The sequence below is a fragment of the Rana temporaria genome, chromosome 7 (genome assembly GCF_905171775.1).
Source record: "Rana temporaria chromosome 7, aRanTem1.1, whole genome shotgun sequence".
In the NCBI taxonomy this organism is placed as follows: domain Eukaryota; kingdom Metazoa; phylum Chordata; class Amphibia; order Anura; family Ranidae; genus Rana; species Rana temporaria.
Genome location: NC_053495.1, coordinates 164,522,389 through 164,535,382, shown reverse-complemented (window position 1 = coordinate 164,535,382; position 12,994 = coordinate 164,522,389). Strand labels below are relative to the sequence as shown.

The 12,994-nt window shown below is 42.5% G+C and overlaps 1 protein-coding gene across 1 annotated transcript in view; it reads left to right on the top strand.

Moving 5' to 3' along the window:
• BRINP2 (BMP/retinoic acid inducible neural specific 2) overlaps positions 1-12,994 on the top strand; it is a 419,477-nt gene that overhangs the window by 91,312 nt on the left and 315,171 nt on the right. The window contains exon 3 of the mRNA XM_040360364.1: positions 1,875-2,059. Within this exon, the coding sequence (XP_040216298.1) occupies positions 1,875-2,059 (185 nt within the window). The remainder of the gene's footprint in view (positions 1-1,874; positions 2,060-12,994) is intronic.

Below are 12,994 nucleotides of genomic sequence, written 5' to 3'. Positions count from 1 at the left end.
GACAACTGAACATTTGGTACAGTTGTTCTTACCCCCAGCGATCCTGAGCTGTTAGCACCCCTGCAGCCACTCCAGTGGTCCAGGAATTTGAAATGCCTGTTTTCGTCCGTTTAGTGCTTCCCAGACAGTGTGATTTACTGTTATGGCGCTGACCAATCGGAAATGCTCTGCCCTGTCTCAGAAGTGTTGCATAAAGAAGAGACAGAAGAGCAGGGAGCGGCTGTGGAGGTGCGAACAGCTCAGGATTGATAGAGGTAAGTACAGCGGGAGTGGGGAGGGTGTATGGTGTTAGTTCACCTTTAGATTTTTTCTGTAAGCCAAATACCTTGATGCACAAACAATTTAAACTTATGATCCAGCTTTGAAGCAAATGATAGCTAAAGCATGGAAATCTACACTCACATGTTATGGTGCTCCTCGACCTGGCACCTATTGTGTACAGCTTGAATATTAGTGGGTTCCTGGCCTTGCATCACTGTTTGTGTTACAATACGGCTCAAGCCGGTGCCCGTAAGTGTCGTATGTGGAAGTGTATTGCGATGATGCGATCAAGTCTCGACGCGTTTCAACCCATCGTCGGGTTGTCATGAAGCTTGCAGCTCAGGGAGCTTCCTGATGAGGATTTTTTATTGATTAATATATAAATACTAAGCGTGGTGTACCTTTTTCATTTATTTTTCACCAATTTTTCTTTGGCGCAAAGTTTGTTGTTTCCATTTGTCCAGCAGAGTATGGCTTGCCTTAACTGTCTGCACCTATTAATAAATATTGTGCTGCTACTGTGCACTGCACTAGCATAATGCTCAATGGTTTCTTCCCCTATAATGCTTCTTATGAGGGCAACACCTAAGTAATTTTACATCAGTTTCTTACCTTTGCCTGTGTTTCTCATGTTTTCATTCATTTTTAACCCGTTCAGGGCTGGCATGTTACACCCTCTTCCTGCCTTCTTGCACAGGCAATTTTTCAGTTTCTAGTGATTTACTATAACTGTTGAGTACAAAATCTGGTGCAGGTGTGCATGGTAGCCAAACAGCTTCTAATTTCAGCTTTTTCACTTTAAGCGTAACTCCACTTTTGTTGAGGAAAAAAAAATCCCCCTCTGGTTGATCTATGTACATTGCAAGGATTGTAACAAACCTTGTTGCAGATTCTTACCTTTTGTTATTCTGAAGAAATCCTTGTGTGTTTCTCTGTGCCTCTGTTCTGAGTGAGTCTAATGGGAGTGGTTTCAAAATTAGCTGTCAGGTGTGGAGCTACAGGGCACTAACGAGGAAATCTGCTGGGCCTGCATCCCTTTAGACGTGTTACTATTGAAATTATCTCTCAAAAAATGTCATTTTTGTTGCAGGGGATACCTGAAATCTGACTTGTATCTTAGGCAGACTTCTGGGAAAATTGGTGAGCCAATCACACAAGCAGGAAATTATGTTTCTGGGGAGTGGTCAGTACACACTCCAGGTACAGCTCCAGGTAGCCATATTGCAATGCATTTTCAAAAAATTACATTGGTTGCAGATTGAAAAGGAAAGGTATTTTTTAATAACATTCAATTAGAATATGATTAGTGGTGCAATTATACGTGCCATGTTATCTTTTCTTTATTTGCTATTTTTTTTCCCCACAAAAGTGGAGTTAGCTTTGCTAGGAAAACCTGGAAGCTGATTGGTTCCTATGCAGAGTTGCACCAGATCTTGCACTCTCCAGTTTTAGTAAATCGACCCCTAAATGTCATAAAGGTAAGGTTTACATGTACTTTGATGGGTTTATACGAACATTGAAGCATTAGTTATACTGCAATGATTCTGCAATTGTATCCCTGACATATATAATAACATTTCTATTGTATTAAATCTATTATCTTTTCTTGTCAGGGAGTTTGGCCGCTGGAAAGTAAAGAACATGGCCTTAGAGAGTAAGGAATTTCCGAATCTCACACTGGCTCCAGAGTTTGTGCGCACCATCCGTCAGCTGGGGAGGAGGCCGTCGGCGGCTCAGATCACGGAGAACCTGATCAAAAAATATGGCACGCATATTCTGCTGTCTGCTGTGCTCGGAGGTGAGTTTAGTGAGTTTACCGCCATGAGTGATGCTGAAACCTCTGGCTTCTATGTGTGAAATGGTCTGGATGCTTTTTTAGATGCACTTTACACTGTACAGCAAACTTTCTTGGGGATACAAACAATTACAGATAATATCACCAACTATGTATAAACCACACTTGGTATCAGTAAGATGAAGAGCACATCGCTCTGTTGCTGTGGTAACGAATCATACAGGTGACAACATTCTATAAGAACAGATGTGTGACAATATTTTCTTCTGTTTCTGCTTTATCTTTATCTTTATATTGCCGGAGGCTGTTTTTTTTTTTCCAAACCTTAAAATAGTTCACCAGTAAGGTAATGTTCATGAAGGGGGCTCACTGCATACTCTTGCTAATGGCAAAGCAACCCCCCATTCCAAGGACTGGGATACATTGAACCAAACTGGTCAGTACACACTAGCTTAGGGATACCATTACCGTATTATTTGTTGTATGCTGCCCTTAACCTTAGCTGCATCGTTTACAGGACCGCTCACAACAAAGATGGATATCTCGGTTGTGGCAGCAGCTGCTGCCGTTACCGAGATATCCATTTTTAAAGTCCCAACGTATATATATATACGTGAGCGGGTCCTTAGGTGGTTAAAGGAGCAGATACCGGTCCTGATGATGGTTTAAGGACCTTCTACAGCTCTGTCTAGCTCTCCTAGAGTAACTGCCTGTCTCCTGGAATCTCCTCCATGCTCTTGAGACTGTGTTGGGAGACACGGCAAACCTTCTGGCAATGACACGTATTGATGTGCCATCCCGGAGGAGTTGGGCTACCTGTGCAACCTTTATAGGGTCCAAGTATCGCCTTGTGCTACCAGTAGTGACACTGACCATAGCCAAATGCAAAACTAGTGAAAAACAGTTAGAAAAGATGAGTAGGGAAAAAAAATGTCAGACACCTCCACCTGAAAAACATTCCTGTTTTGGAGGTTGTCTCATTGTTGACCATCTAGTGCACCTGTTGTTCATTTCAATTAACAGCAAAGCAGCTGAAACTGTTTAACAACCCCCTCAGTATACACCCCTCCCCCTCTGCTACTTAACTGACCAGATCAATATCCCAGGAGTTCTGATTCAAAAGTGTTCCTTTAATTTTTTTGAGCAGTGTATATATATATATATATATATATATATATATATATATATATATATATATATATATATATATATATATATATATATATATATATATATATATAATACACATACATACACATTCAGTTAGGAGCAGCACTCATTTTTTTTCCAACAAAGATTTTTATTGAAATCAAAGAACAGTAATGCCCTGTACACACGATTGGTTCATCCGATGAAAACGGTCTGATGGATTTTTTCATCAGATATCTGATGAAGCTGACTTTCATCAGTCTTGCCTACACACCATCAGTTAAAAAAATTATCGTGTGAGAACGCGGTGACGTAAAACACAACGACGTGCTGAGAAAAATTAAGTTCAATGCTTCCGAGCATGCGTCGACTTGATTCTGAGCATGCATGGATTTTTAACCGATGGACGTGCCCACAGACAATAGTTTTTTTCTATCGTTTTTTTACCATCAGATCATTTTAAAACAAGTTCCTAGTTTTTTTACCGATGGATAAAAAAACGATAGGGCCCACACACGATCGGTTTGTCTGATGAAAACTGTCCATCAAACCGTTTTCATCAGACGAACCGATCGTGTGTACGCGGCATAAATGGTAACGACATACCATAGGTATATTAGTCTACAATGAGAAATTTATAATAACGCATCATATACACTTTTGTACATCGAAACATCTGAAACACATAGCGGTCTACATTTGTAAGTTTAGTCATCAGGCTATTGTTGAAAGGGTTCCAGCATGAATAAGTACTATATGTAAACGGCCATAAAGCTTGAGCCTAATTTCTGTGATATTGCAGAGCTTGAAGGAAGAGAAGTTACATGTTGGCTAATTAGATGGTCATGGGATTATTCCATTTTATAAGCATCTTTTGTTAATCTGGTAGAGGTTCTATGTGATACTACTAGGTTTTATGAGATGTTACTAAGGGCACAAAAGGGGTCAAGTAGGGTTTCTTTCTAGGTGCAGTATATGTCGTATGTATAGGGGTAAGCCCCAGAGCACTCTTACCTTTGTGGTTTCCAATGAGCAACTATAGTACAGCCCATGTTTTCACCTTTAATATTTAGAGAGCCACAACAAATGGTTTCAGCCCACTTAATTTCTTTAATGTGTCATAAGCAGAATACAACATAGCAGCAGAATTCCCACCGAGATTAGAACTCAGATTGCTGGATTAATTGTGCAGAGTGCTATGGACAGGGCTCCTGTTAGAAACCATGGGGTCCTAAACAGCCATACAGCCATACAGCCAACCTGACAGCCAACACCCCACCCCCCAAAAAAGAAACATAATAATTAGTTTCCCCCAGCCCCCCCCCCCCCGTTAAGGACCATAGACGTAGTGATTGGCCAAGGAAACTTAATGTAGCAGATGCAAGACACATCATGCAGTGCCATCAACACAGAATTAGTGGAAACCAGTGAGACCCAGGTACATCCATCTACTGTCTGGAGAAGTCTGGCCCGAAGTGGTCTTCATGAAAGATTTGGGGTCAAAAAATCCATACCTGTGATGTGGAAACAAGGCTAAGCAATTCACCTATGGCAGCAGGTGCTCTGGACTGATGACTGATGCTGTCGCAGGAGGCAGTTTGTTCTCCGAAGGGCTGAAGAGCGGTACAATAATGTCTATAGTGTCTACAGGCAACAGTGAAGCATGGCGGAGGTTCCTTGCCAGTTTGAGACTGCATTTCTGCAAATTAAGTTGGAGATGTGGTCAGTATCAACGTTGCGCTCAATGCTGAGAAATACAGGCAAATACTTATCCATCATGCTATACCATCAGGAAGGCATGTGATTGGCCCTAAATAAATTCTGCAGCAGGACAACGACCCCAAACATACATCCAATGTCATTAAGAACTATCTTTAGTTTAAAGAAGAACAAGGTTCCGGAGGTTTGCAAACCCCCCCCCCCCCCCCCCCACAGAGCCCTGATCTCATCATTATTGAGTCTGTCCGAGATTACATAAAGAGACACAAGGATTTGAGGCAGCCTTCATCCACAGAAGATCTGTGGTTAGTTCTCTAAGATGAAAAAGTGTGTGCAAGTGTACCTAGAACTGATGCCGTTTTGAGGGCAAAGGGTGGTCACACCAATTATTGATTTGATTTGGATTTCTCCTCTTCTCATTTACTTCCATTTTATTAATTGATAAAAATAAACTATTAACACTTCTATTTCTGAAAGCATTCCTAATTTACAGCATTTTTTTTACACCTACCTAAAACCTTTGCACAGTAATATATATATATATATATAGATATATATATATACACACACGCAGGTATAGTATATAACTGTAAATATCCCATATTTTTTCTTGCTGTTATAATCGCATGGCAACGACTTCATCATTAACACCTCAGCACATTACCCTTTAAAGGATATCATATGGATCACAAGTATGATTTTATCTAGAAATACTCAGCTTGGAGCCTCACACCTCCATGCATTTTCTTTCACAGTATGATAACTTACTGCGTCATTAATAATAATACACACAGGGATGAGGTGCACAGTGATCATATCTATAATGAATGAGGTGAGAGTTAGTGCATTGATGTTGTTCTGTGGAGTTGGTCTTGGTCTAGTTTAGGCTCTTGCACTCGAGGCAGGACACATATAATGAGCACGCTAGGACTAGTTGTTTTATAACCCCTAGAAAATTGCTGGGAAGACTAACTTTGCTATAAGATGAGTTTTATTTAACAACATAACATGAAGCATAACATTGCACTGCAGCCATTTTCAGCCATGCAAAGTTCACCTGTCATCAGTGTACTGCAGTTTCCCTTCTCTTCCCGGGGAGAACAGTGAAAGAACAGTTTTCCCTTCTCAGGGAGAACAGTGAAAGATGACTTCTGATTGGTTGTTAAGGTTTACTAATCTTTGTGTGATGCCATTAGCAGGTAATATGTGAATGGCATATTTAATAAAGGGGGTACGAGGGGGCACGAGGAGTACTCTTGACCGAGGGCACGCTCACCAATGCCTGGGACCAGGTGGAGGCTGCAGTTATGTGAAGCATCCAAAATTACGGCAGTCCCCCAACTTGGAGATGATCTCTTAAGCCTCGTACACACGACCGAGAAACTCGACGGGCGAAACACATAGTTTTGCTCGTCGAGTTCCTTGTTAGGCTGTCGAGGACCTCGGCGAGCCAAATTTCTCCATTGCCGTCAAGGAAAAAGAAGACATGCTCTCTTTTTGGCTCAACGAGATCCTCGACAGTTTCCTCGTCGAAAAGTGTACACACGACCGGTTTCCTCAGCAAAAAAAAAAAAAAACAGCAAGTTTCTTGCTGTTTTTTGCCGAGAAACTCGGTCGTGTGTACGAGGCTCCACTGTGTGTAGTAAATATATAGAGTTCGTCTGAAAAGTGGTGTACCATGTCTCTACATACTGTGCCCTATTACTTGTTGCATTAGGAGTGGCGGGGTGAGCTGGGCCACCTCCACCAGCCAGCATACCTTTGTTACTTCACTTCCAGTAGCAGAACGTGGTCCCGACACGCACAAGTGCAGACTCAATGCATGTACATGTTAACTCTTCTTGCTCCCGTACCTTGTGACCAGGTCATCGATCTTTATAATGCTGGCCTGCTCCTGGTTGCTATGGGAGACGGACTACTCAGGAGTGAGCCAAAGCAGTGACCTCCTTACTACTAGAGGATCTGCCACCTTACCAGGTACCATGCCCATTGACTGGTTGCTTTGTGTCGTGAACTTTGTTACTCTTAGTAATGGCATTACTTTTCTTTGACCTGCTGAGTTAACCCTGGAGTAGTGTTATTTCATACTCCTGTAGTGCTTTGCAGACCCAGGTTCTTTTGGATACGTCAGGACCCTGATTCAAAGAGGAGGTCCAGCCTGGGTGAAAACAATTTAAAGTCAGCAGCTGCAAATAATGTTGCTGCTGACTTTTAATATTAGGGCACTTACCTGTCCAGAAAGCCTGCAATGTCGGCACCTCAGACGATCTTTGGATTGACTCCCACTGCCATTCCTGGTAAGGGAACCCGGTAGTGAAGCCTTTCTGCTTCACAGCGGGTTCCCTACTGCGAAGCGTGCTGCGCTTTCTAATTGTCCCGGCGACAGGGGAAGAAGGAGGGGGACCGAACTTCTAGGAGATTTGGCCAAGGCCCTTCTCTGGAAGTGGGGAAGGGGACCTATCAAAAACAGGTCCCCCTTTTCCCCCTCCCCCAAATGTGGCACCGGAGGGGGGAGGGGGGGCGGAAGGGTATAATCGAGAGTTCCACTTTTGGGTGGAACTCCGCTTTAAGAGGGGGACATAATGGGGGTTATTTACTAAAGGCAAATCCACTTTGCACTACAAGTGCAAACTACAAGTGCAAAGTGCACTTGAAATTGCACTGAAAGTGCACATGGAAGTGCAGTCACTGTAGATCTGAGGGGGATATGCAAGGAAAATAAAAAAGCAGTATTTTATCTTGCACATGATTGGATAATAAAATCCTCATTCCGGATCTTCCCCCCAGATTTACAGCGACTGCACTTCCAAGTGCACTTTCAGTGCAATTTCAGGGAGAACACTGTGGATGTAAGGAGGGACTCTGATGTGAACAGAGGGTTCATCCTGATTGCTGCACACTATATGCTGTTTTGTAGGTTAGTTACTCCTGAACCCTGCACTCTATACATTTTGGTTGTACAAGGGTTAGGGGGCACAAATTACTTGCCATACCCAGGCCACTGACAACACAAGCTACGCCACTGTATACAGTTCAGGCAGCACATCTGATTGTTACATACAGCTTTCAGGTCAAATAAGGTACTGAATGAAATTGCCTCTCCCAGCAGTTGTCCTGGCAGGACAGTGTGACCTGAACGATGGGTGAGATAACACAAGCATCATCCTCCGTCCATGTCAATGGAATATAACAGTAATAAAAGCCATACACAGCCTGGAGATAATACAACAACAAACCGTCAAAACAGTATGAGGGAAAATTAATAAGAATTTGTGTGCCTTGGGGAGCCATATGCAGAAATTGTTATATATATATATACAGCACAGTAGACAAAAATGATATTGTTTCTAAACATAAAAATCTGAATATGACATAAACACATAAAATGATCATTCAAGATTACACCCAAGGTATATACAAACATCACATATAAGCACAATAGGGTATCACCACATTTTGCGATGATAAACACAACAGTGTAGGCGTAGATGTCAGCTCATAAGAAAAATACAGCAATGAATCTCAAGGTCTAAACCGATGACCAGATACACATAAAAATGGAAAGTACCACGTAGAGCCCCATGGAGATGAACTGGATGCTGTCCTAGAAGGGGAAGAGGAAAGGGTTAATTTGGAGAACGTGTAAGGTCTTAAATATAAAGGCAGCACTCCAGAAGAAGCCCAATAAGGGGATCATAAGCATCCAAGACAATAGTGGGCAAAATACAAGGGAACGCACATAGCTCCTGTATAAAGTATGGCACCAAAGAGCTTGGTTGGTAAAAGGACATCTCATAATGGAGTTGCCTGAATTGACATAGCGTCCATGAAGGAAGGTTGAGAGGCCCAAAATAAGTACATTTAGCTGCAATGCTCAATAAATGAATTTGTGCAACTGTAGATTCACAACTTTCACATATGTAGCTTTGAAGGTGATCGAGTACAGAGGCGGTTCCATTAGTTAATTAGTTCTGACATTCATTTTAAACTTTAGACTGCCTGTATGTGAGATACCCATCATGTACAAAAGCCTAACGAGATCACCAAGAAAAGGGTCCAAGAGTCCAGATTCTTTTAATATTAATATAGTTCACAATAACATAGTACAAAACATCCAGTGTGTTTCAGTTTATTTTTTTAATTTTTTTGGCTATGTATTATAGCAGAAAGTAAAAAAAATAAAATTGGCAATCTTTTTTTGTTTATAGTGAAAAAAAAACCCGCAGAGCTGATCAAATGCCACCAAAAGAAAGCTCTATTTGTGGGGAAAAAAAGGACAACAATTTTATTACCCACGCAATTGTCAGTTAAAATGACGCAGGGCCTTATCGCAAAAGTGGGTAAAACCTTCCGGGGCTGAAGTCATTAATGTTCACTGTAATGTTTCTACAGGGTGTTTGATTCATACACATATACCTTTTTTTTGGGGCCAGCATCCTCAATGTGTATATAGGCCTAGCAGGGGGTTCATCCTTAACCACGGAACAAAAAGTAGGGCAGCCAAAAGAAACCATATACCAATTGTATGTAGGATTTGGATGTAAAAGCTAACATGAATTAGCTGATATTGGCCATAGAATCCTATTCCTTTCCCCTGTGAAATAGCCCAGTAAGAGTATGTTTTTGCAGAATTCCGTTTATTTGCTATACCACAGTTTATTGCACATATTTGTGCTCTGTAAATAACTATTCATGAAGAGTCTTTTGCTGCTACTTGAGTTCTTCTCAATCTGGCCTGAAAGTCTATGATTTTACATCGGTTTTCTCTTCATATCAAGAAATGATAGACTCCTAATTAATGAGGCACTCGCTTTTATGTGCGGCGCACCTTACTATGGCGTAATTTGAATCCTTTTAAAGCACAGAGGACACTTCCGCGTCTCTTCTCTATATATAAGAGTTTGTATTTCCTTGCAGTCTAATCATGGAAATATTTTTTGATTTGGATCCCTGCTGTCACCCACGTACCCTTCTAGTCACCTGCAGGAAGGATTGTAGAGCGACAGAGATAATTTGTATGCTGCTTTTAATTGTAAAAGGAAATGGAAGCATTGCTAATCGGCATGAAGCAAGCATTGGGGTCAATTTACAATGATGTAGGAGTAAACTGCATTCAGTATTTTATCTCCTGATAATTTTCTCTTCACAGTATTTGATTTACAAACATTTTAATGGCTAAGGTGGAGAATCATTTCAGAGAACTAACATCTGAGCAAATAATGCAGCAAATTTATATGTTGTTATGCGATCAATGTTTAGGGATGTAAGGTTATTTTCTTCTGGTTGAGTTTGATGTGTTTTTTTTTTTATGTAATTTTGGTACTACTGAATTAAACCAGTCAAGAACATTCTTAGAATCTTAACCACTTCCATACCGGGCCTATTCTGGCACTCCTCTCCTACATGTAAAAATCAAAGGGCCAGATTCATGAAAAATTGCGGCGGCGTGACGTATCCCCTTTACGCTACTCTGCCGCAAGTTTTCGTCGTAAGTGCTTGATTCACAAAGCACTTATGTGTTAACTTGCGGCGGCGTAACGTAAATCTGTCCGGCGCAAGCCCGCCTAATTCAAATGGGGCGTGTGTCATTTAAATTAGGCACGCTCCCGCACCGAACGTTCTGTGCATGCTCCGTGTGAAAATTTCCCCGCCGTGCTTTGCGCGAAATGACGTCGCCCCAACGTAATGTTTTGAACGGCGACGTGCGTTACGTCGTTTCGTATACCCGGACGTCTTGCGCAAAAAAAAAAATTTAAATTCGACGCGGGAACGACGGCCATACTTTAACATGGCTGGTCTAAATGTAAGCCATGAAAAAGCAGGCTTATGTTTGCGACGGGAAAAACCGCCTAGCGACGACGTAACGAACACGCGTACCTTCGTGGTTCGCTGTAAACAGCTAATTTGCATACCCGACGCTGGAAAACGACGCAAACTCCACCCAGCGGCGGCCAAAGTATTTCATCCTAAGATCCGAAGGCGTAAGAAGCCGTACGCCTGTCGGATCTTAGCCAAATGCCGTCGTATCTTGTTTGTGAATTACAAATTAAGATACGACGCGGCAAATTTGATACTCCGGCGTACTTATTCTGTGAATCTGGCCCATAATTTTTTTGGGAGAAAATATATATATATATATATATATGTATGTACAGTATATACAGCCCTCCAAATTTACACTCGCCTGCTGCGAGTAAATTTTGAGGGCTGGCGAGTGTGGGCTGCCTGGGAGCAGGGGGGGGGGGCGAGCAAGGAGAGGAGAGTCACGTCGCCGCTGATGTCGCCGCCGCCCCCTAGTTGTTCAAAGTGCGGGGAACGTTACAGCTATCAATTCAATAGCTGTGTTCCCCGCCGTGAGCGTCATATACAGCCCCTCCCCCTTGTCCGGGCACTTTGATAGACAGATCACCCATCCCAGGATTAGACGGGTGATCTGTCTATCAAAGTTTCCCGGACAAGGGGAAGGGGCTTTATACGACGCTCGTGGCGGGGAACACAGCTATTGAATTGAAAGCTGTTCCACGCGCTTTGAACAACCAGGCGGCGGCAGCGGCGGCTCCTCTCTCTTACCCAGCACAGGTAGACTGCGATATGGGGACATTTGGCTGTGATATGGGGATATTTGGCTGCAATGTGGGGACATCTGACTGCAATGTGGGGACATCTGGCTGCAATGTGGGGACATTTGGCTGCAATGTAGGGACATTTGGCTGCAATGTGGCGGACATTTGGCTCCAATGTGGGGACATCTGGCTGCAATGTGGGGACATCTGGCTGCAATGTGGGGACATCTGGCTGCAATGTGGGGACATATAGCTGCAATGTGGGGACATCTGACTACAATGTGGGGACATATGGCTGCAATGTGGGGACATTTGGCTGTAATGTGGAGACATCTGGCTGCAATGTGGAGACATCTGGCTGCAATGTGGGGACATTTTGCTGCATTGGGCACACTGGCTGCAATGGGGACATTTTGCTGCAATGGAGACATCTTGCTGCAATGGGGACACTGGCTTACATTGGAGGCCCCTTACATCGGAATCCCCAATACATGAGTGATGTGATTAAAGTTTCCACTTATATGAGAGTCCCCATTAGAGCCCCCTACATCAGAATCCCCCTGTGCATCAGATACTCATCTTACATCAAAGGGTCACATAAGAGCATGCGGCAGGCTGGGTTTGGCCTGTGGGCTGTAGTTTGGAGACCCATGCTCTATAGTATACGAGTAAGCTGGTAGAGGAAGTTAAACAAGTTAGGTAGGCCATAGATGTGATTATTTTTCCACCAATTGCTCAAATCTCCCATCAGCGCAGTCATTGTTGAACCATCCCTGCTGGAAGAGCATAATTATTATTGCTAGCGGCTATAGCCAATGGCAATAATCGCCTGCTAGAATTTCAACTAGCTGGTTGTACCCAAGTCAATCGATGGATTATTGTGGGTACAGTGAGCGTGCCGGTAGATGGTTTGAATCTCGACCAGTCCCTGCTGAACCGGGTGAGATTAAAACCATCTATGTCTATGATTAGCTTTAGTTTAGCATTTTTTTTTTATATTAGTTTTTTTTTTTCGAATTGTCCACATGATTTACAGGGATTCAATGGATGTTCTGCATTTGATTTTGGCAGTAACATTATATAAACCTGTTTAACTGCATTATGTAGTCAGGTAATGTACAGCTTTATAAAGGTGTATTTCTGTGACACCAAAATGAAAAAAATAATGTTTTCCAGAAGGTTTTTTAAAGCAAGAACGAAGAGCGCCTTTAAGTTCAAAAAAGCACTATGTTTAAGTTGGTGTTTGGATGAAGAAAGGCCACACGATGAGTCCACACAAAGAAACATAACGCATTAAGCATCTCTCCACAATGAAGGGCTGCAGACGCGGCTTGTTGTACGCCAGCAGGGATCCAGATAAATATAGAAAGCTGCACACCGGCCACTGCTGTTATATGTATTTGTATTATGAGTCCCTAGGAGCAAAAAGAACTCAAATGCATTGCAGGCATAAGCACTCCGTCTTTGAGTAACTAGTTATAAGCGGGGCTCTTACCTCAAATTTAGA